Source organism: Astyanax mexicanus, chromosome 19 (genome assembly GCF_023375975.1).
Source record: "Astyanax mexicanus isolate ESR-SI-001 chromosome 19, AstMex3_surface, whole genome shotgun sequence".
Lineage (NCBI taxonomy): Eukaryota > Metazoa > Chordata > Actinopteri > Characiformes > Acestrorhamphidae > Astyanax > Astyanax mexicanus.
Window position 1 is genome coordinate 20209533 of NC_064426.1, and position 22690 is coordinate 20232222.

Below are 22690 nucleotides of genomic sequence, written 5' to 3' on the forward strand. Positions count from 1 at the left end.
TGGAGTATATGGCATAGTTTTACTTTCACATTATTCAGTACAGAGTAAATTTAATCTAACACAGGTATCTGACAGGTTGAACACCGATACACTGGGGCTGCATTAGCTAGCGGATACTGCATAGACACACACACACACGCACATAAACTCATACACACACACACCCACTCACTCACTCCCTCCCTCCCTCTTACACACACACACACAAACATACCATGACAAGTTTAAACTCAACTACCATGACAAAGTCCCATCAATGCATCACATCCGCGCTGCACTAGGGGAAGCATAGTGACTCTTCATTCAGCTAATGTGACAATGTCCCAAAGACTTCCATTACATATTTTAACATACACACACGTACACACACACACTCATATTCGCTCACTTTACAATGCTGACATTATCCCTGTGTTTGTGATTGACAGTTGGTAGTCCTCTGCTTAGTCTGTCTCTCTCTCTCTCTCTCTCTCTCTCTCTCGTGTAAAGCGTCCAGTAATTGCATTCACTAGTGTTCACACAGATAAGTGCTGTTGCAAGAACATGTAGGTCTAGCTCACTAGACGACAGCCACACCTATTTTGTGTGCGTGTGTGTGTGTGTGCTGGAACCAGCAGGTATGAGGTACCTACTGTCCACTACTTTTTTCAGTCAGATACTCTGCTGGAGGCCAATGTGGTAAATCCAGGTCCAGAAAGTCAAAAAATACTCCCCAGTTTTTTCCTTCAACTGCTAAGTACTCCAGGCAGCAGGAAGAACCTGGATTTCTGGACCTGGATTTTACTTTCTAGATCCAAAACAATATATCAGGGCAGCAAAGCAGAGCTGTCCAGGCAGCTGGAACCAAATTCTGGAAAGGATACTGACTTTCTGAACCTGTATTTTCCTTGCTGGGCCTAGAACCAAATCCTCAAGACTTTGACTTTGACTTAACGCATCTAGAACAATATCCCAGGACAGCAGAGCAGAGGAAGCTGGAACAAATCCCTAGGCAGCAAAGTAGAGCAGCCCAGCCAGCTGGAATATTATCCCAGGGAGAACATTGACTTTCTGGACCTGGACTTCACTTTCTGGATTTTTTTTGAGCGTATGGACCTGAATTTTACTTTCTGGACCTAAAACAAAATCCTGGGGAGGATTCTTACCTTACTGACCTGAATCTGAGAGCAAAACTGAAGCAGAACTACACAGGCAGCTGGAACGAAATCCTGGGTGGGATTTTAATTTTCTAAACCTGGATTTGCCACCACTGGCTGGAGGACACTCAAACACTTCCAGCATTCCATAGATTTGCTTTCTGCTCAGGTTTCTAAAACGAAAAAAGTAAATATAAACTTCACTGCATTTTTATACTCGCTCATCCATCATACAAGACATCTCCCTCCTCTTTTTTTCCTTTCCTTACCACCTAGCTGAACACTTTAAACCTGCCTGAAACCTCAATGCCCATGTACTTTAATATATTAACACCGAATGGAATGTCCAAAAAAACGTAAATGCAAAAAGACACTTTTCAGAAAGCATACAAACACGTCAACGTCAATGCCACTATCAAAACAAACAAACGAAAGAGACAAACACAGAAACTCAACAATGACCGACAATCTTTTTTTTTTTGTACATAATGTCTATATATATTTATATATATAATTTTTTTTATTCATAAACATTGTTGTAATCAGGTACGGAATCATGGTAAGTATTTCAACTTCAGAGTAACTACACTGTGAATGGGGGGAAAGAGGAGGGCACCTACAAAAGGGGACCTACTTTTCTCTCCAGGCCTCTTAAAGTGCACTGGCCAGCACTCGCTTCCAAGGAATGTGGGAAGGGAACAGCAAAACTTGAGGAAATACTCCCCCTCACTTCATATGCACATATGCTTTGTGAGCACAGAGTGCTGGAGAAGACAGCTTTAAAAAATAAAAAAGGGGAAGGGGAAAGTATGGAGGCGAGGGAAACGGGTGTAGTGATTCTTCTTGATGAAGTGCCATTATTAGTGTATTCTGATTGCAGTGTTTCTGTTTTGTAATTGGTATATATATATATATATTTTTATTTTGTCCAGCCCAGGAGCCGGTCCTTCAAGACCCCTCTCTAACTAGCCCACATGGAATGTTCCACAGAATCGGCTCATGTGCCCAATGGGACACATGCGAGACACGAGTGTGTGCATGTGTGTTTTTTTTTTTTTTTTTTTAATATTCTCCCAAGTATGTCCCAGGAATGCTAACAGGTTGAAATGTTGCAGAACACACAGACAAAGAAGAAAAAAAAGAGGAGGAAGAGAAAGAGAGAGAGGGAGGAAAGGAGAAAAAAGCTCTCAAGATCTTATTCTCTCCATCCCTCCCTCTTTCTTCTTCACTCCTTCCTTGACCCACGACACACACCAGCTGTCAACACGAGCACAGGTGGACTGGTTAACAGGCAGGACGGAAACAAAAAGGAAAAAGAATCAAACTATTACAATTCTCTCGATGCTCTCGCGCTCACTCGGACGCACTTAGGCACTCGTTCACTCACACACTCACGTACACGCACACTTCGCAGGCAAACACGCTGCCTTTCGTTCCACTGCTCACACACAGGTAAACACCTATAAAAACAAGAACGGTAGCGCTGATGACAATATACAATAATAATCAGAATGATCAGAATTAGGACAGTAATATTGCTGCCTTTAAGGCTGGCAGCTGCTATTTTTTTCCCTTATGTACGAATGCTTTTGGAGATTCTTTGTTCAGGGTTCTGGAAGGTGGAACGCTGGTCTGGTCGTGGTTCTTCTCGGTTCTAGAAGGTGATGGTCTAGACGCGGCGGGGTTCTAGAAGCTGGGTCTAGAACTGTTCTGCCAGCAGATCACAGAGACGCTTGGAGACGGTGTCCTTACTGCTGCGCAGAGTCAACCGGTACATCTGAGGAACAGAACGAGGAAGAAGCAGAAGCTTAGAAAGGAGCAAACACACCCTCCTACACACAAACACACACACACACACTCTCTCTACTGCAATAGGTCACACTTTCAAGAGTGTGAAGTTAACTGTGTGTACTGCTCATAGTTAATGCAAATACACTGACACTTTTTCTACAATTTTATAAATAAAACAGCATGATGAAGCACAGATACAAAAAGAGGGAGTGTGAAAACTGATGACACGCCAAGTGGCCTGGGTTCTACTACTGCACAGAGAAAGAGAACAGAGGAGAAGAGAAGAGGCCTAAAGAGAAGAAAAAGAAAGAGATGGAAGGATAAGGAAAGAGAAAGAGAGACAGACAGAGATATATATAGAGAGAGAGAGAGAAAAAGAGAGAGAATGAGCAGGAGAGGGAAGAGGACCAGATGACTGTTACCTGCTCCCCAGGCTTGAGATGCAGCAGCAGACACAGAGACACAGACAGTAGTGAGATGCAATGAAACACACAGACACAGACTGACCAGTGAGCCACACCAGCACAGGGCCGGACTGTGTGTGTGTGTGCATGTGTGTGCATGTGTGTGCGTGTGTGTGCGTGTGTGTGCGTGTGTGTGCGTGTGTGTGCGTGCATGTATTATTCATAGGATTGTGTAGACTGAATCTGAATTAGAGGAGATACTTTGCTTTGCTGTTCTCAGCAGCTCCTGAGTGTTTTTTTGTATGTGTGTTTGAGTATGTTAAGAACATCAGCACTTCAGACAAACATTTAACTACACATTTTGTATAATGGTTACAATTTTGACTTCCTAGGATGCTTGTACAATTCTATGTTGTAAAGCACGCATATCGTTTGATCTCGCAATTTCCTCTTGTTGTTAAGTTTGTCTGTGCGAGCGTGTTTGTGGTCGCTCGTGCTGTTGCGCCGTTTATCGATGCCGATCTATGGGCAGTTAGCACAAAGGCTAATCCAGCAAGCTACCTATCGAGCCATCCATTACTTTCCTCCACGCTTCATTTTCCTCCAAACAGTCACTGTGCTAAAGACTCTCAGGTGCGCTTTCTCTCTCACTCACTCACTTACTCACTCTCTTTCTCTGTCTCTCACACCTACACACAAACACACTTGCATGCATGCACACAGCTGATGTTACGTTTCCACTTTCTAAGGTAGGTTCGAATATTCAGCTACACTTCATTTAGTTTATTTCTCCGTTAAAACTCCCAGTTAAACTCAGTACATTACAATATTCTCATTTAAAAAGCATCAAAACTGCTGTGAGATAATAAAAAAAAAAAAAGGTTTTACATACTTCGCATAATATTTTGTTCATACGCAGATGAGCCTATTTAGTAGCAGGATTCATTATGGATCAATACAGATACTTTACTGTATAAACCCTGTATAGAAGAATACGATGCTTAGATAACCGTTTTATAATCAAATCGCAGACCTCAGAATCGTAATAAAATCAAACTGCATGGTGCCTAGAGATTCTCACCCCTAGTCCAGACAGTGATAATGTTACCTAAGGAGGCGAAAGATTATAGTCTATATGTTTATATCTCGTTGTCACACGTTAATCACTTGCACAACAGCACCAAAGAGTCCGAAAGTGCCAGAGACACTGGCTCTTATTTTAGTTAGGGGCAAAGAAAAGTGTTTTTTTTTTTTTTACATTTAATATCTACTGGAGAAATTTGAGTGTGTACCTGGAGACTATGTACATAACAGGGATAAAATTATTGGGATACATATATTACACCAACAGGAGTTTAATGAATGAATTATAATTTGGAATTATTTTAGCATAGGGGGGAAATGCAGTTTGAGCAATTACTGGCAATGTATTTTTGCATCAGTGTTGTGAAAAGGTAACCACTAATATACAGGCTGTAGAAACAGGCTGTGATGTTAGTATTAGCTATTATTTCTCTCTGTACACAGCTATTAAAGTAAACAGAAAAATCTAAAATGGCATTAATTGAAACAGGTCTGACACTTTGGTGTGGTGTGTAAGTATTTAAGAAAAATGCTCCCTTATGTCAATAACAATTAATTACAGAGGAGAAAAGTTCCCCAGGACCTGTGTGTACATTAAAGACAGAAATGGCTGAATTAAGTGTGCACTGCACCTACCTGGGCTTGTGCGTTGGGCTCAAGTCTCAGTAGACAGCCTACTTGCTGGGACTTGGTTTGGATCACTCCAGCACACACAAAGTTCTCTGGGTTCGGATCCACTTTGTCCAGTAGGGCTGTGCCTAATCCTAGCAACTGCATGTGCACACACACCAACACACAATCACAAAAACACAAGCAAAAAGAGAAAAAAAGAAAATCTGTTACTTGGGTTCGAAATGCATATCTCTGTAGAGAACAGAGCTGGATATTAGAAAATGCTGATGTCAGATGTCAGGCAGAAAAATGAATGAATCTGATTCTGTAACAGATCTATCCTGTAACCAAACACTTTCACATTGTAATACAATGTTAGCTTTGCATTTCTTCTTGTAGGCTAGTAGAGTGTGAAACTACTTAAGATGAGCATCTAAAAGTGGTATTGTGCTGAAAACAAACAGCACACTTTAAAGATCAGTACCGGTAGGTTAATTTCAGATCAGTTGTATCGTATCTTCTCTAAACAGAAGTTTGATTTGAACAACAGGGTGAGCAAAAAGTTACAAGATAAACTTTTATGTGAAAAACAAAAGGGAAGGGAAACAAAATAAAAGGGATAACTACATATTTGAATACCCCAGCAAGTAATGGGGATGACCTTTTGGGATATGACTAGAAAGTCCATGTTTATTTTCTGAAATAAGAAGAAACTGATTTTGTGACATCATCTTGCCGCCTGTCCAAATAGCAGAAGAGATTAAAGAAGTTGCTTAAAATCCTCCTCAAAGCTTCTTCCAGTGGAAAATACACCAGTTTATCCTACTTAAGTTTTTTTTTTTAGGTATTTTGGAGTGACATCACTGTGGCCATGCCCACTGAGCACACAAGCATATTTTTTTAATAAATTATTTATTAATACATATATACTATATTCATTTTTGGAATTGCGTATGTGTAAAAATAACGCAACTTTAGACAAAACACTAACATGACTGTAGAACATATCTAAGCACTTATTATGAACAAATAAAAACAGATAAGTAAAAATAAAGAAAAAAAATCAATATGGAAACATCCACAATTAACACATAAAAATAATGTCTGTATATGTTCTGACTGCTTGCAGCAGCTGTGATTGGCTGGCCAGTATTGAGCTGAAAGGTGAGCTGAAATGAGCACTGTGCTTGGCTTAGTTCATCAGCAGTCAACATCCTATTAAAAGAGTTCAGATGTCCAATTTCCCCAATTACTGCTCCTTCTCTTCTATCCTCTACTCCATTCCTCCACCTTCTTCCGAAAACAAAAAAAAAAACTCACCCTTCACTAGATTCACGAGAACTGTATTTGTGAGAAGCAAATATATATAAATAAAATAAGCAATATATATATATATATATATATATATATATATGAAAGCTTGAAAAAATACAAAATGTTATACAATCATAATATGCACAAACTGTGCACATACTCATTCTGCCCTACACACACTGGTTAATAGTCCATCTTTACCACTAGAGGCTGCTATTCTTACTCTTAACATTACTTAGGTTAACACTCATCTGAGAGAAAAACAAACAACCTTCCAAAAATAAATGAATGGCTACAAAGCTCCTACCGCCCTGTATTACAAAAAATAAACAGTCATACCTTAGCTTTGATCACCTCTGTGTCCATGGCATGGTTTGCCTTGAAAATTTTTTGTGCTTCTTGCTGAGGCCTGTGACAGAAAAAAAATAGATTATGAATATTATCATCCCCTCAATCACTTAATACATAAAAAGCTGCATTCACGTTATTGTGGAAACTGTCGTGCCCTGCTCTGCAATGCTATATAATTTCACTACTGCTAATGATTAAAGAGGCAAAATATCAATAAGAGGGATTCAATAAAAAATCTCACACTCATGGTTTAATAATATCTGAAAAGAAGACATGTTTTGATATATGAAGTCACATGTTGTTAATAAAGGCTTGTTTAAAGCTATGATCTATGATAGAAAAACCTCTGCTCATTTTTGACTCTGAGACACGCTGAGGCCTCTGTCTATGACTAGGTATAAATTCACAAATTGCTCTTATTTGCAGCTATTATTGTATTAGAAGCATTTAAGTTCCAGTCTTTTTCCAACTTTTTCACAATGTTTAGCTGTCATCAGGTTCAAAATGGGTTCATGTTTTTCATGAAATGGTAAAATGCATTTAGTTCAATAAATAAGACATTAGTAGCCGATACATGCAATCTCAGAGGCTCAATAGCTCAACATTGCCAGAATCTCTCTAATATTTCCATAACATTTTTAGAGTTATTGTGATTAAAAAAACAATACTCTAAATTTGCAGATAGCCAATTCTCTGCATACCTTTGTTTCTGACACTCTGCCTATTACTGGATATACATTTTTGCAGATTGCTCCTATTTGCAGCTTTTTAGAACCATTAATTGGAACCATTTAATTTACAGTCTTATGTGGACCTTGTCCTAACTTTGATTTGTAGCTACTATCAGGTTCTAAATGGGTTTTTCATTTCATGTCTCACTTATAACATCTTGTGTGTTCTGTGTTACACTGTGAACAAAATGTGGATCTATGAGATTTAAAATCTTTCATCTTGAATGCAATCTTGCATTCTGCTTTTATTTACATTCATTTATATGTCACACAGCATTCCAGCTTTTTTAAAACTTGGAGTTGTAAATATATCAGATTAAACTTTTATAAATAAAACCTAAGTAGCCAAAAAATGCACTTTCGGGGGCTCAATAGCTTAACGTAGTCAAGATCTCTGATATTTAGAATTATCATGCACGGAAAACTCTAAATGTGCAGATTTTTCTGATTTTCCAGGATGCATGGGAATTCTGTGGGAAGCCAATAATGAATGTGAGTAAACACACTCAGTGTAGATTATTTCAGGCATGATACACACTTTTAAAACATCACACACATCACATGTAAACACTTACTGGCTAAGCTGTTTCCAGCGCTGAAAGAAGTCGTTAGAAGCCATCTCGGTGGGCTGGAAGAACTTGTTGATGGTCACAGGTAGCTTAAGTGAAAGGTTCTGCAGAGCCCCGCCATACCTGGAACACAACAGCTGGAGAGTGAGCACTAAGCCTGAGTGACCTGATTTTATAGTTGAAATGTCAACAGTCTTGAGAAGTTGAACAGAAACAATTGTTGCTTAATTGTGTGCGTATATAACAGTTTGAATGAGTCAGATGTGGATACACACAATCATTACTGGAGTGCTGTGAGCTATTTTGAGTATAGTAAATATATGCCTACCAGCTAAAAGGAGAAATTGTCAAGTGGGTTCATACACTATACACTTCAAACACTGATAACATTTTTAGGATTAGTTAAAAAAATGCAAGAATTTGCATTTTGCACCATTGGATCTTAAGAAGGTCCTAAATTCAGCTTTACAATGCTAACAGAAGAAATGTGTGCAGGAGACAAAATATTTTAAGCAGGCAATTTATAAAAAAAAACAATTGAACTGAAATAAACTTTTGATCAGCGGATGAACAGCCTAAGATTACAGTAGGCCTGTCATGATAGGATTTGTTTTTGTGGGTGATATATTATCCCAGAAATGATTATGATAATCAATATTGTCATGTGCAAATGCACATACAAAGCTCGTTTTCTCCCTGTAAAGAAGTACTGCAAAAAGAATAGGACCTCCTACAGCAGATAAATATCAACATATTCGCACTATGTCTAGTGCCAATCTTGCACAAGAAAGCCATAATGCCCCCAGCATTGAGCTGTGGATCAGTTGATCTATGTTGTCTGGAATGACTGTATGATGCTCCCTCCAGTAATTTTAGGATGAACTGGGGATGGGTACAATATTTAGCGCTCTGGAAGATCTAGTTTAATATCACTGATCATTAACCAAACAGACTGCAGTATATTTGCACGTTACCTGAATTTGATGTTGAGAATCGGTGCCTCAGAAAAGTCAGTGATGCACTCGATGTTGATGACCTGCTGCACCTGAGCACCCCCCTCCACCAGAGGGTCTACAGGCTTCAACTGAACATTCAGCTGTGGGTCCAGTTAAGGAACATACACACTGTGGGCAAATCACACATTTATTAAAGTGCCACTAATACTGTCTACTTGTGAGCAAATGAGAGAGGATTAGAAAAAGGCTAGTTAAGTATAATAAGAGTGTGTAAATTAGTAAAGGATATGAGACTGAAGTTCTCCTGGGCAGCTGACTGTTGTAGTGAAGCTGACAAATTGCACTGACGTCTTATTGCCGTAGAAAAGATACATCCGTCCTGATAGATAGAAAACACAAGTTAGCACATTTGCAGTAATGTGAGCATTTAAAAAATCATTTACAGATTGTATTGGTCACAAGATTAATAAATTAATTAAACTAACAACCAATACATTCATATTTGGCCAGATTTAGTAACTTACCAAGGTTCTGGCGATACTCAGACTTGATTCCAATCTGAAGAAGCTGATTCTCAAACAAAACTCCATTATTCTTACACACAAACCTGAAGGGACAGTGAGAAACACCAGTGAGATCAAGAAACAGAGTTGAATCAGATATGTAAAATATAGCTGATACAACTGAGAGGATTAAGGGTGAAACAGAACAACTGAAGGTTAGGAAAGGCAGGGGCTGCCCACTCTAAAAGCCCTTTAGCTTGTACACATTCATAGCAGAGTGGCAGGTTTAAACCAATGCCAGGAATCAAAATTTTAGTAATGACATTGTAGTCATTCACACAAGCACAAGGTTTATGGACAGAAGTTGATAGCAGAAGGTTTCTGCAATGCTTTTGATACTTCTTACAGTGGAACTTTGGGTTTTGAGAGAGAATACAGGTGATGAAATTTATTTTTAATGCATGATTCACAAATTTGTGTTTTTGGTTGTTTATGCTGAAAAAGGTAATATTTTTATAGCCAGTTTAAACACATGCATCTTCCCAAAATACAGTTACGTGACTTATTATTAAAATAATTATAATGATATAAAATATTTATATAAAGGGGGTTTATGATGGATGAATGAATTTAGGGATGGGATACATGTTGGGATAGTTGTAAAGTCTCTTAAAAATTACTCTGGTAATGTCCTGGGCTTTGAATGTGCCATTATAAAATGTTTATTATAGAGTATCTTTATATAAATAAAACATATTTACTTATTTAATTTTACAAGTGAAAATTTTTATAAATTATATTTGAATAATTAATAGGGTTATAAAGAAGATACAGTATAGTATAGTATAGAGTCTAGTTTCAGTATAGTACTTTTTTACAATAAACTATTAATTTTTAGATGTTAAACTATTAAGAACTATTTAATTTCCACAGTTTTTATTTTAACTTTACTTTTACTAGCTTTTGCAATGAAGACTTCGCTGTGCAAAGCAAATGATCACTGAACTAAACACTCATTTTTAGTGCAGACACACCCACTCTGAATCTGGACTGACCAATCAGCTCCTTCACAGCTCCTGCCTTTTAAGTGTTTAGTCAGTGTTGTACAGGATATGGCACTGAATGATAAAAGTGCCTGTGTAAAATCTGGAACATGTAGTTTTGTCTCAGAAGTGTTTTTTTTTTTTCTTTTTTCTTTTTACCTTATGGGATGAAAAATATTGAGATATATATTGTATATCGCCATTAAGCAAAAAAAATATATAGTTATTATTTTAATTATTTTTAATTATTATCCATATTGCCCTGCCCTACACTACACTGCCATACTGGAAAGGAAGTGGATTATTTGAACTCGTTACAGCTCTTGTCAAGATATATAAAAAATCTTTCTCGTTTAAACACCAATAACATTACAGAATGACCCGATCAGATCAACAAGTACAAATCGGAAGAAAAGAGAGAGGCAGGGTGGGGCTCTTACTTGTTAAGCAGTTCGTCTGACTCAGGCAGAGGAGGAGCAGGATCTTCAGACACCACAGAGGGAGGAGCAGAGCTGAGAGTGCAGGAGCGAGGGAGAAACGGAGGCAAACCCGCAGAGAATGAGAGAGAGGGTGAACAGTTCAGAGACGTGCGAGGTTACAAAATCAAGAGAAGAGGGAGAGAAAACAGAGAAAGAGAGAGAGAGACAAGCAGCAGCCAAAGAACAGCCAAAGAAGTGATGCAAGAGACAGTAGAGGGAGGGGTAAACAAAACAAAACAAAAAAAACAACAGAATGCAAAGAGGTTAGTGACAGCATTAAAAAACCCAGCCCAGTTTATACAGCAAAGTTAGACCTTTAACACAACACCACACTGCACAGCACAAAGATACACAGCATTTCAGATATACAGTCCAGCACAATTACCACAAAGAACAAAAGCACAGTTACAGTTAATGTAACTGTAACATTAAAGGGCCCATATACTATTTTTTCTTGTATTTTCTCCCACTTACACCATCTGCACTGGCCTCAGAATCAATTAATGATCATTATTTCTTAATTTTAGAATTAAACAAGTTATTTTACTATTTCTGCTCTACAATTTGTATCTTTTAAAAATTAACTGTTTTTGGTCTTATCAATCAATATTTAAAAAATTTGGAATTACGATTGTTTCTGGTTGGTTTTAACGCATGACTGTGTGCTAAACTATCCCCTTAAACCATTGCTAATTTTTAATTGGCCATAACGACTGTAATTTTTTTTTTTTAACCTGAAATTTTTTTCAACAAAAATTTCCTTGGGTAGGTATACACATTTTAATATACATTTTTACAGCACCTGTCATTGACTTTCATTCATTACAGGGCACATTACATGAACTGAAATTAATATGAAATTAATTTATATCAGAAGTTTGTAGGTACAGACATCCATTGTGGGAGTTCTTCGCAATTATTCTGAATTCTATTGTATCATCCGAAATTAAGAAATATATTGCAAAGTCAATTTTGTCCATATTGTCCAGCCCTATTTTAAAGGAGGTCTGTGACCAATACCTTAAGTACTAATAGGTGGAACTAAACTGCTGTAAAACTAAACATGCAGATATGTAAATATATTGAGTTTATGTAACATAACATAAAAAAAACAATTTTTACATTTTTACATTTTACATCAAGTTTTCCTTCATATGGGCCCTTTAACAGCAAATTTACATACAAGGCCTGTCAAAATGCCAGTGTTTGTATGTACAAATAATTGTCAACATCATTTTGTTTTTGCATATCGACACAATAGCCAACCACCGGCCTCTTACTCCGAGTCACCAGAACCCTCGGCCAATAAGGAGTCAGAGCTTTCAGTGGGAGGTTCCAGATCTCTGCCATTGTCCAATGACAAATGAGGACGAAAGACACGCGCGCACATTCACGCACAAAAACATGTACACACACACACGCACACACACACACAAACACACATACACATACACAGAGAGACATGGAAAAGGGAGGGAGAGAAAGAGAGAGAAAAAAGAGAAAGCAAGAAAAAAAAAGAAAAGACAGTCACATACACAGTAAGATAAAGAAGACAAGATTACACAAACACCAAGAGGAGAACAAAAAGAACACGCGATAGCAAAGTGAAACAACGAGAGCAGAAAGCCTGACGAGACAGTTACAACCTCTGTGCAGAATTAGTTTTAACATTTGGTTTCAATTAGCCCAGGAAGTAGGCAGATGTTAATTGAGTTCATTAACGACCTCCTTGTTTACCTCAGGAAGCCGTCGTCATTTACACTAGCGGCCGGAGCGGCAGGGCCCGCCTCTGAGAAGACGTCAACCAATAGGCTGCCTGCACTGGGAGGAGCAGCGCTGACAGGAGCAGCTGAGCGAAGGCCGAGGAGGTCAGCTGATGGAGAGGGAGTGGACTGAGAGAAAGAGAAGAAAAACAGAAGAAAATGAGATGAGTGTAGACCGCAGGGATGAATTTCATAATTCTAAATTTCATCATTCTAACCGTTTATTATGTGGAAGTAAAAGCACTCCTATAAACTTCTTTATAGAAGACACTCCTTTAAGCAGGCAGATGGATGTATGTAGGCAAGAGAGATTCAATTGGAAAGTACTTCCCTTCTTTAGAGGAAGGTTCATTTTTCTGCTGACTCACATCCCTCCAAAGTGCAAGCCTGGCAAAATGGTCATGTGATGTTGTGAAGGTCTCTGTAGAGCTTTAGTGTGTGTGTGAGTGTGTGCAAATGCATGGCGAGTCTCACAGCGTTTGAAGCTCCTATGGCAGAGCTATCCCCAGGTCGTTCTCCTGCTCCGTTCAGCTCTCCTCCCTCTCTCTTTCCCTCTTCCAGTTCGTTGGAGACGGCACCAGGGCCCTTCTTCTTCTTCAGCTTGGCCAGGATGGAGGACTCCCTCTCAGGGAATGGAGGCATCTCCTCCAGCACTGTAGCCTGCATACAAACATCCAACAGAGTGAAATCACAACCATATACATTGCCAGTCAAATGTTTGGCAGCTAATGTGTGCAGTTAATGTGTTTGAGAGCATCAGTTGTAAAGTTGTGAAGAGTTGGTTGGTATACAGTGAATAGCTCTATTTGAGTAATGTTCTAATCCATGTTCTGGCAAGAACTACTCAACTAAGTAAAGAAAAAAAATACTGAAGGTCAATCAATCCCAAAAATTCCAAAGAATTTCAAAAGTATTCTCAAGTGCAGTCACAAAGACCATCACTATTAAGATGAAACTGGCTCTCATCAGGATTGTCCCAGGAAAGTTAGACCAAGAGTTACGGGTTCTGTTTATACTTGTACTGTCACTCCATCTTAATCATCCCCATCACTATTGCACTATTGTCTTCTGTCTACATATGTCTATTTGTGTATTGTACATACAGTGTCTCCCATTCTTTTATGTTATACATCTTATTTTCACCCCCATAACTATTGCACTATTGTCTTGTCTCACGTATGTCTGTTTGCATCCTTGTTGTATTGTACATATAGTGTCTTCCATTTTTTATATTATATATCTATTTTCTGTACTTGCTGTAATTTTTGGGAAGGAGAGTAACGTAATTTAAATTCTCTGTCCTGTACATATGTATAATTGTCCTGTACATATGCAGTATTGACAATTAAACTACTTGACTTGACCTCTGTAAGGATATTCCATGGGGTATCCTAATTGTCTTTGCACACCTCCGCTCCCCACCTTGGACATTGTTTTAAATGTACTATTAATCAATTGTTATTCAAATGAAGTCTGAAGCCTGGCCAAAGTGCAGTTGCCACCTCTTGCTTGAAGATGTCTACTGAGGTGAATTATCTTTTAAATGCTGAATCTGAAATGTATCTTGTTCATATAAAATATGTGAAAGTGTTCGTGTTTACTATTATTTTAATGGTCTCAGTGCGAGAAGTACAACGGTCTCAGTGAAGAAATGTTAAAAATAATCTAAATGGAACATTTCTAAACTTTGGGAGAAATGTCTCCATTCTGAAGAGACACTCCCCTTCCTGCTCCTGATGAGTTTTAGATTGCCCCGTGATGGTCAAAGACAGTGGTGAATAATGGTCATGATGGTCGAAGGTCTCCAAATGTAAATAGTGCCAAATTCCAATTTCAATGTAAATACAAAGTGTATTGTTCTGGTTGAATATTTAAGGAAAGCACAAATACATAGTCCCCATGCTCTACATGTAACCACTATTTCAAATATACCATGCAATATTGTACTTCAAATGTACTATGCAATACACTTAAATGTTATCTTGTTTGACTTGGTCTTTTAGATTACTTTAGGAATATTGGTCACAATAAACCATTAACTGTTAATCTGTAGTAATTACTTTGTTGAGTCTTTTTTCTAGTAGGACTAGGAGCCTAAGAGGTCTGTAGTCTGAGATTCGAGTTTCTAGACGTTCATAGTTATAAAGTTAATTTCACTGGGCGCTATATTAAGCTCTTAACTGCTGAGGGGAGCAGAAAGTTTGAGTGTTATGTTCTGTTACCGCTAGTGAAGACTAAATTCTGGACCGCTGAACATCTCAACCCAGGTACCAGGCTGTTCTCACAAGTTATGTAGTATTTGTTGTGTAGCATTTATGCCCGTATCGCTTATCACTGAACTATATAACCAGACCTGGTTTTATTAGACATAATTTAATCTTTTTAGGCGTGCTACTGATAATAGTTTACTGAACATTTTTACCTAGTTGGTATTTATAAAATTGAGTCAGATTAGTTTAAATTAGTATCTCCCTAAATCTCATCTAAAGTACTGGAATGAGGGAATATGCATTAGGGGGACAAGGCATAGGCCTGTTGTCTCCTCCTCTACACCTCTATTGCACAGAATAAGTTCATCAGGGTCACCAGCATCAGAAACTGCAAGTTAACAGCACTGCAAATAAGTACCACCTAAATGCTTCACAGAGTATTTTGGTCTGTTTAAAACTTTTAAGTTACTACATGATTCCTTATGAGTTCCTTCATGGTCGTAAAATGTAGGAAAAAAAAAAAAGAAATAAAAACATTGAATGAGAAGGTGTGACCAAATTTTGACTGGTACTGTATTTTATACTCAGGATTCATTCAATCCCATCATTCAACTAATACACAACACAATGTACAATGCATACCAAACACACTGTAAGAATGTTTTTCTGTATAATATTTTAAATATTATTCTACACTCTATATTTTGATACAAATTAAAAAGTACTTATCTGTATAGTGACACATATTTTGTAATATGTACCATATGTTTCTTCCTTTTATACATATTCCTTCCCATAAATAATGTAATGTAATGTAATGCTTGCACTCTGATTGGTCTGCTTTGCACAATGCTACTATTTAAACATCTGGTAGAGGTCACAAACTACCTTTTGTCACTGTTGACCTGCTTTAAATTTAATCTCTTTATTTAAGATGAGTTTTAAACTGTCCCTAATTTTACTCAAAACGTTCAGAAATTAGTTTTTAAAAATGACTAAAATGATTTTATTTTGACCAAATATTTGGCCTTGCTCATGAAACACACGCAGCAACTGCTGGTTAATAAAAAGACACCTATTTCGTAAATGCTTGGATTTATCAAAAGTTTAAGTTTAAAGTTTAAGTACTAACAAAATGTACACGTTTCTGACCATGCATTAAGTGTGCATAATGTCCAAAAGACAAAGGAAATGTTTGACAACTGCAATTATCAAATGAACTGAAAAATAAAGTAAAAAATGTAATAAAATAAAAAAAAAGAAATCCTAACATTTTTTCTAATACAGTCTGTTATTTATAGTCCATTTTATTTGGAATTGACTCTGTTTGCTCATGTTTTTAAAAGGTTTAATGAATAAGACCCACTGAGCCCAGTTCAGTTAATTTATCAGTTGATCAGTTAATGTAAGATAACATTTCATAATCAATGCAAACGTATCACTTACTACAGAGGAAAGTTTCCTTGTGTGTTTAACAGGCCTTAAATCATTCACACTCATACATACTCCAAGCCAGGATCCAGAAAGACTAATCTGTTCTAATTACCTCACAAATACACACATTTGTTTTATCTCCCTGCCCACAGTGTTTGTGCATTTTCTCACCAGTACATCCGTGCTGGCGATCGACGACAGCTTGAGGTACTCCACAGCTCTCTGCTGGAGCTCTACATCACTGTTTCTGATCTGACTGTCGCAGCGCAGAACCTCCTGGATGGTGGTTTTGGTTTCCGGGAACAGATTAATGAACTTTATATAGGCAGACAGCAGCAGAGCACGCGTGGGCACTGAACACAGGTGGAACTTGGAGTGCAGGAGGTTAAACTGAACCAGTGGACTGGAGGAAAAAAAGAGAGGGGATAAAAAAATAAGAGGAGGGTTCAGCATTGTTGCAGCACTACAGGCAAAACAAAAAAAGTCCAATTAAAACTGATCATAATTGGATGAGTAACTCATTTAATTAGCTACCTGGATCGAGGATCACCAGCAATAAGGTTACCAAACTCTCCCAAGATGTACCCGCCAACCTTCACCATGTTCTCATGACAAGCTGGAGCCTGCAGGGCCTGGAGCGAAAATATTTAAGGATAATTAAGCATTTTAGATGTTTTAAGACTAATAAACAGAGCTGAATATGATTTTAGTGACTATGAAACATGTAGAACATCAAAAATGAAAAAAAGGCTATTATTTTAGCAAATATAGTGGCAGATAAAGATGCAACAACATTCTAATCACCTTATAATCTATCTCTGCAGTGTTATTACAATTAGAAATTGTCCTCCATAAATAGTCATAAATTTACCTTAGTAGTGATATTCTAAATCATACATTTACCTCAGTAGTACAACTATAACCATACATTTACATGATATGTGCTATTCTAATCATAAATGTACCTCGGAAGTGCAATTTCAGTCATGAATTTACCTTAGTACATACATTTCCCTCAGCAGCACAAATGTATCCATAAATATATCCCAGAAGTGCTACTTTAATCATAAATTTACCTAAGCTTTGCAATTTGAGTCAAACTTAACTTAGTGCTAATCTAATTATACATTTAACTCAGCAGTACAATTGTAACCATGAATATATCCCAGAAGTGCTATTCTAAACATACATTGACCTCAGCATTGCTATTTGTCACACATTTGCAGTAATATGCAGCAATATGACAAATCTTTAAAGCACCTATAGTGCTTTGTCTGCCTTTTTTGGTCAAATTATTTTTTTGGTCAAATTTATTATTTTTTATTTAAATTTGGTTGTCAAATATTCAATGCATTGCTAATAGATATTGTGACTAAACAAACAAAAGTATCTCTGCAGACAACAGAAGTGCATGTCTGTACCTCAAAGACGGTCTTGGCTGCGTATCCCTGGACATCGTCTCGGTTAATGACGATCTGGATGACACGGTACCACACTTCCTCACTGACGTAATCTCCAGCGATGCGGATCAGGTTCAGAATGGTGTCCACATACCAAGAGTAATCCACTGCATACTTCTCTGCCAGGATGGCCACCTTCAACACCTGCAGCACAGAAGGGAGCCATGAGAACAGCACAGCTGAACAGAAGGGAAGAACATCTCACACAGTGAGTGAGACTACAGGGCACAGGGCCAGCTGGACACGCAGCAGCAGCATCCACGTACCATCTCCTCTCTGATGGAGTAGTCAGCTGTCTCCAGGTAACTCAGCATCTCGGCAACAATCTGTTTTGCGTTACTGCGGTCACACATGGCGTAGAGCAGGTCAGCGGCTCTCTGGCGGACACTGACGTCCCTCTCAGTCTAATAGAGAGAATAAAAATAAAATAAAATGGGAAAACCGAGAAAAAGGTATGAAAATTATTCAGAGTAAAATATAATATGCAACATTTTATATGTACAATACAGCAGTATATATTTTTTTAAATTACATTCACAGTTTCTATTTGTCTAATACAATGATCCATGTACAGGGGTTGGACAATGAAACTGAAACACCTTTATGTTTTTTTGGATACAATCTGGGTTAGCACCCGAACATCCCTTTCAGACAGCTTCCTCCTGCGTCCACAGTTAATCCTGTTGGATGTGGTTGGTCCTTCTTGGTGGTATGCTGACATTACCCTGGATACCGTGGCTCTTAATACATCACAAAGACTTGCTGTCTTGTTCACAGATGCGCCAACAAGACGTGCACCAACAATTTGTCCTCTTTTGAACTCTGGTATGTTACCCATAATGTTGTGTGCATTGCAATTTTTTGAGCAAAACTGTGCTCTTACCCTGCTAATTGAACCTTCACACTCTGCTCTTACTGGAGCAATGTGCATTTAATGAAGATTGGCCACCATTCATTAAATGTCTCCAATTTAGCCATGAAACCTCCCACACTAAAATGACAGGTGTTTCAGTTTCATTGTCCAACCCCTGTATGTACATATTTGCCATTCAATTTGTCCATATTTGTACCAAATTATCTGAAATCTGATTGATATGGATGAAACTGAACATTAAAACTAGAAATCATGTAGGCAGTGTAGCATTTAATGGCCTGACAAATAACTGACAACTGCTGCTTATCAGAGTTACAAGATTCAGTATTAGCGGCTAACGCTAATACTGCTGCACCCAGCCTTAGTGCTGGAGAAACTTTACTAAAAACTCACCCTTATAATGCTGTACTTTAGCAGAGTGACTTTACTGCTGCTTATAACCAGACTGTTAGAAATTATACATAAAGTGTCCTGGAATTTATGGCACATTATCGATTTTAGGGAAAATTTAAGGATTTTAAGTGTGCCTTATAGTGCGAAAAATAGGTTATATGTATGTGGACAGTACCAGTTACAACGTTAAAATGGACAAATTGTTATTTTTATACACAACAAGCAGCATACAGGAGCCACAATAGGTGCTTTGTAAGGCAGGAAAAATGTTAAACAAGTTTATTAATTTAATGTGCATGATAAACAACTATTTAAGGGAGTACAACCACCACTACACTTAAATATACTCTTGCAAGCCTGCATGTGTAAGAATTTTTTACAGAAAGCCAAGAAAGTGTTTCCTTACCTTAAGGGCATTGATAACCGTCTCAATGTGCGTTTTGACGGCCTCGTGAGAGAACTCTGAACTGGCAAGAGTACACATACTCTCCAGAGCCAGATAGCGCAGGTTGGTCTCTCTGTGCTGCAGGAACTGGCCCAGTTGGTTGCAAGCCCGCACCAGGAGATTGGGTTCACTGTGAACACAAACACAAACAAACATACTTTTACCACACATTAAGATTCTTACAGTAATATTGCTACTTGAAAAATTAACCAGGTTATAATAGATGGAATAGCTCTTGAGTAGGACTATGATAGAGACACAACATTATTATTATTACTACAAAGCTTATAACCGATAAGATTAAAAAGATAAATTACTATATGGACATAAGTATTGATTGGGACACACCCCTTAAAGGAGAAAAAAAAAGTCTTACACATGCTAGAGATAGGGGCATAATGTTGCCCATGCAAAGACATACAGACAGTACCAAGTGTGGTTCTCTGGGCGCCGCCCTTTTGAAATTAGATCATAAATCGACTGAGGAATAGGTAGGATGAGGAAGAGATTTTAAAATTAATTCTGTGGAAATTTTCTGAATTATTTTTCAAGAATTCATTCATTTCCATAAAATTAATTTTGTAATCTATTTCTATATCCTACCCATTAGTTTGTGCTCGTCAGTCAATTATTGTGACTTAATTTAAAGATGGCGGCGGCCAGAAAACTACCTCATGGTACTGTGTGTATAAACAGTCTTGTTTAATGAACTACCTATGCACTTTTACTGTTCTCCCTGTTAAAATATTCCATCAGCTGGAAAACCAGAAAAACATAGCTGAATTTTTTAGCAGGGCTCATTTTAAATTTCAGAGCCCTCAGAATTCTTCCAAGGAAGTGTGGAGCTACTTTGAACTTATTTCTTTCAACAGGCAATTGCTCCTATCTCTAGCATTGTAAGCTTGTTTTAACATCAGCTAAAAATGGTTGTACTTCGGAATAATTTCTCTTTCAATACGCTCTTATTAACGCTTATGAATTTAGAATTAGTGGTCATCAAATCTCTTTAAGTGTCTGAATATTTTTCTTCATATGGTGTAGACAGACACAGAGTAAACAAATGAACAGATAGAATAAACAAAATGTAAACATAGCTGTTCATACCTGTCATAATGAATGATCAGGGCAATAGCTTCAAACAGAATGGCGTTTTTAGCATTTGAATGTTGGACCTTCTTGGATTTGGGTGGTTCTTGGGCTTTGTTAAGAATCGTCTCTAGACACTCCACCAGTCGACCCTTGACTGCACCATCCTCGGGTGGAGGATAGCACTGCAGTAGACGGAGCAGCTTGCAGGAGAGCCATGGGGCGGGGACAAAGTAATAGGTGTAGTCTTGCAGGTCAGTGGAGGCTGATGACACAATCTGAGCAAGAGACAAACACGCCTTTGTTTAATATGAAACGTCACACCAGTCAAGCACAAACATACAAAAAAAAAAAAAACATACAGTAAGAGGTAAGAGGATAAATATTAGCAGAAAGAGGCTCACCCTGCTGAGGCGAGACACTGCGAGGGACACACAGGTTTTGAACTCATCTGGGTTCTTCTGGCTGAGGCAGGTGATAAGGGAAATGGCAGCAGTGACGACTCCCTGAGAGAATGGACCAAGAGAGCAATCAGGGTGGAGACAAAAACATATATGGACACCATATACACCAATAAGGCGGGAAGCAGTAACAAAATCCTGTTACAAGCAGAAAAGTAGAGTGATAAGAGTTAAACAACTGATAATTTTTACAGTCTGGGGGCGGTTGTAACAAAAAAAATTCTCAATACAGGAGAAACTCTTGATCTATAAAATCCTTGGTTTTATGTCAAACTTACCATGTGCTGATCATTCAGCAGGTGCACCACTCTGGAAGTCCATTCTCCCATCAGCACCAGATCCGGAGATGTCTTGTAGAGACGGAGCAGACAAAGAGCAGCAGACTGTTTCACACTGTCCATCGTGTCCCTGCCAAACACACACAACAGAAAAAAATAAGCAGTTTTAAAAGCTGAGAAGCTTCAGAATCAGAAGCTTAAGTAGAAGTAGTCATGTAAAAAGTGAGCATAACTGTACTTTTTTTGCCTTTTTCAGACAGATTTTGCTTTTTCTCAGCTTTTGCTTTTCTATGCATCTAACTTTCTCAGAAATTCTTGATGTTTTTTTGGTGTTTACTTAGTAAAAAGAGCCCATTAGCATGAATGAGCTAACTAAGTGAGGCAAAGCTAAGTTAAGTAAAGAAACCTGCAATAAAAAAGACAAATGAGTGCTGGATGTTAATCTACATGCTTTTGTTTATTTACAGTAAGCTTAGATTCCCAAATTTCTCCAGCACTAGGGCTGGAACATTAGCATTAGCGGCTAACCCTCTCCAGCAGTGCTAGTCGGGGTTAGGAGCAGGCTACAGGCCGATAATACTCACCTCTGTACGGGGAAAAAAAACAGTTAGCGGCTAATGCTACTGGAGAACTAAACTGAAACTCCTGAAAAACACTGTAATTTGTGAGAGTGGCTTTACTGCTCCTTACACCCTGACTGATAAAATTCAAACATAAGATGCACCGGATTAAAAGGCACAATGACAATTTATGGGAAAATAAAATAATTTTAAGTGCGCCTTATAGTGCAAAAAATGCAATATCTAAAAATTACAATATTGCAATAATTTCTGGGACAAATTATTTTCCAATGTAAAAAACTTAGACAAGAATAGTTTCTTATGGCAAAACAATGCATTACAAAACAGATTTTCTAAACACTAGGGTTTAAAATTAAGGTTTTGCATTACTTGCTCATGTCTGCACCCCTTTAAATGTTGTCCAGTCTCTGACTTTACAATTTAACAATTTCTTGACACAGTACACAAAGAGCTTTTTGACCTCAACACTAAGTTGTGTCAGTGTAGTAAAAACACAAAAATGTTCACAGCATGGAGATACTACAAAAAAAACACTGCAACAAATGACAAAACAATATTTTTCTCTTTCTTTGTCACTGAGACGTACGAATTGAATTGCTTATTTCTACAACTCCCCTCCCCTCAATTTCCACGCATCAAAGAGCTCATTACCTCCATCTCCTCTCCTGCATACTGACTCAATCTACAAAACTGTTATTACATTCCTTTACAATCCACCCTACACTTTCCTTTC

General features: G+C 37.9%; 1 protein-coding gene across 3 annotated transcripts in view; it reads right to left on the bottom strand.

The window, feature by feature from the left end:
- The window catches only part of ap2a1 (adaptor related protein complex 2 subunit alpha 1), a 40925-nt gene continuing 18235 nt past the window's right edge, over positions 1 to 22690 (bottom strand). The window contains exons 4-22 of one of the 3 annotated variants that reach the window (XM_049468249.1): positions 21377 to 21506; positions 21042 to 21143; positions 20656 to 20915; positions 19513 to 19681; positions 18106 to 18243; positions 17801 to 17983; positions 16914 to 17011; positions 16551 to 16782; positions 13210 to 13395; positions 12710 to 12864; positions 12253 to 12315; positions 10934 to 11005; positions 9472 to 9554; positions 9236 to 9326; positions 8966 to 9088; positions 7998 to 8114; positions 6680 to 6749; positions 5051 to 5185; positions 1 to 2913 (exon numbers count right to left, since the gene is read on the bottom strand). In XM_049468249.1, the coding sequence (XP_049324206.1) occupies positions 2836 to 2913; positions 5051 to 5185; positions 6680 to 6749; positions 7998 to 8114; positions 8966 to 9088; positions 9236 to 9326; positions 9472 to 9554; positions 10934 to 11005; positions 12253 to 12315; positions 12710 to 12864; positions 13210 to 13395; positions 16551 to 16782; positions 16914 to 17011; positions 17801 to 17983; positions 18106 to 18243; positions 19513 to 19681; positions 20656 to 20915; positions 21042 to 21143; positions 21377 to 21506 (2485 nt within the window). In that variant the 3' untranslated portion in view covers positions 1 to 2835. The remainder of the gene's footprint in view (positions 2914 to 5050; positions 5186 to 6679; positions 6750 to 7997; positions 8115 to 8965; positions 9089 to 9235; positions 9327 to 9471; positions 9555 to 10933; positions 11006 to 12252; positions 12316 to 12709; positions 12865 to 13209; positions 13396 to 16550; positions 16783 to 16913; positions 17012 to 17800; positions 17984 to 18105; positions 18244 to 19512; positions 19682 to 20655; positions 20916 to 21041; positions 21144 to 21376; positions 21507 to 22690) is intronic. The other 2 variants (XM_049468251.1, XM_049468252.1) reach the window with 2 other exon arrangements.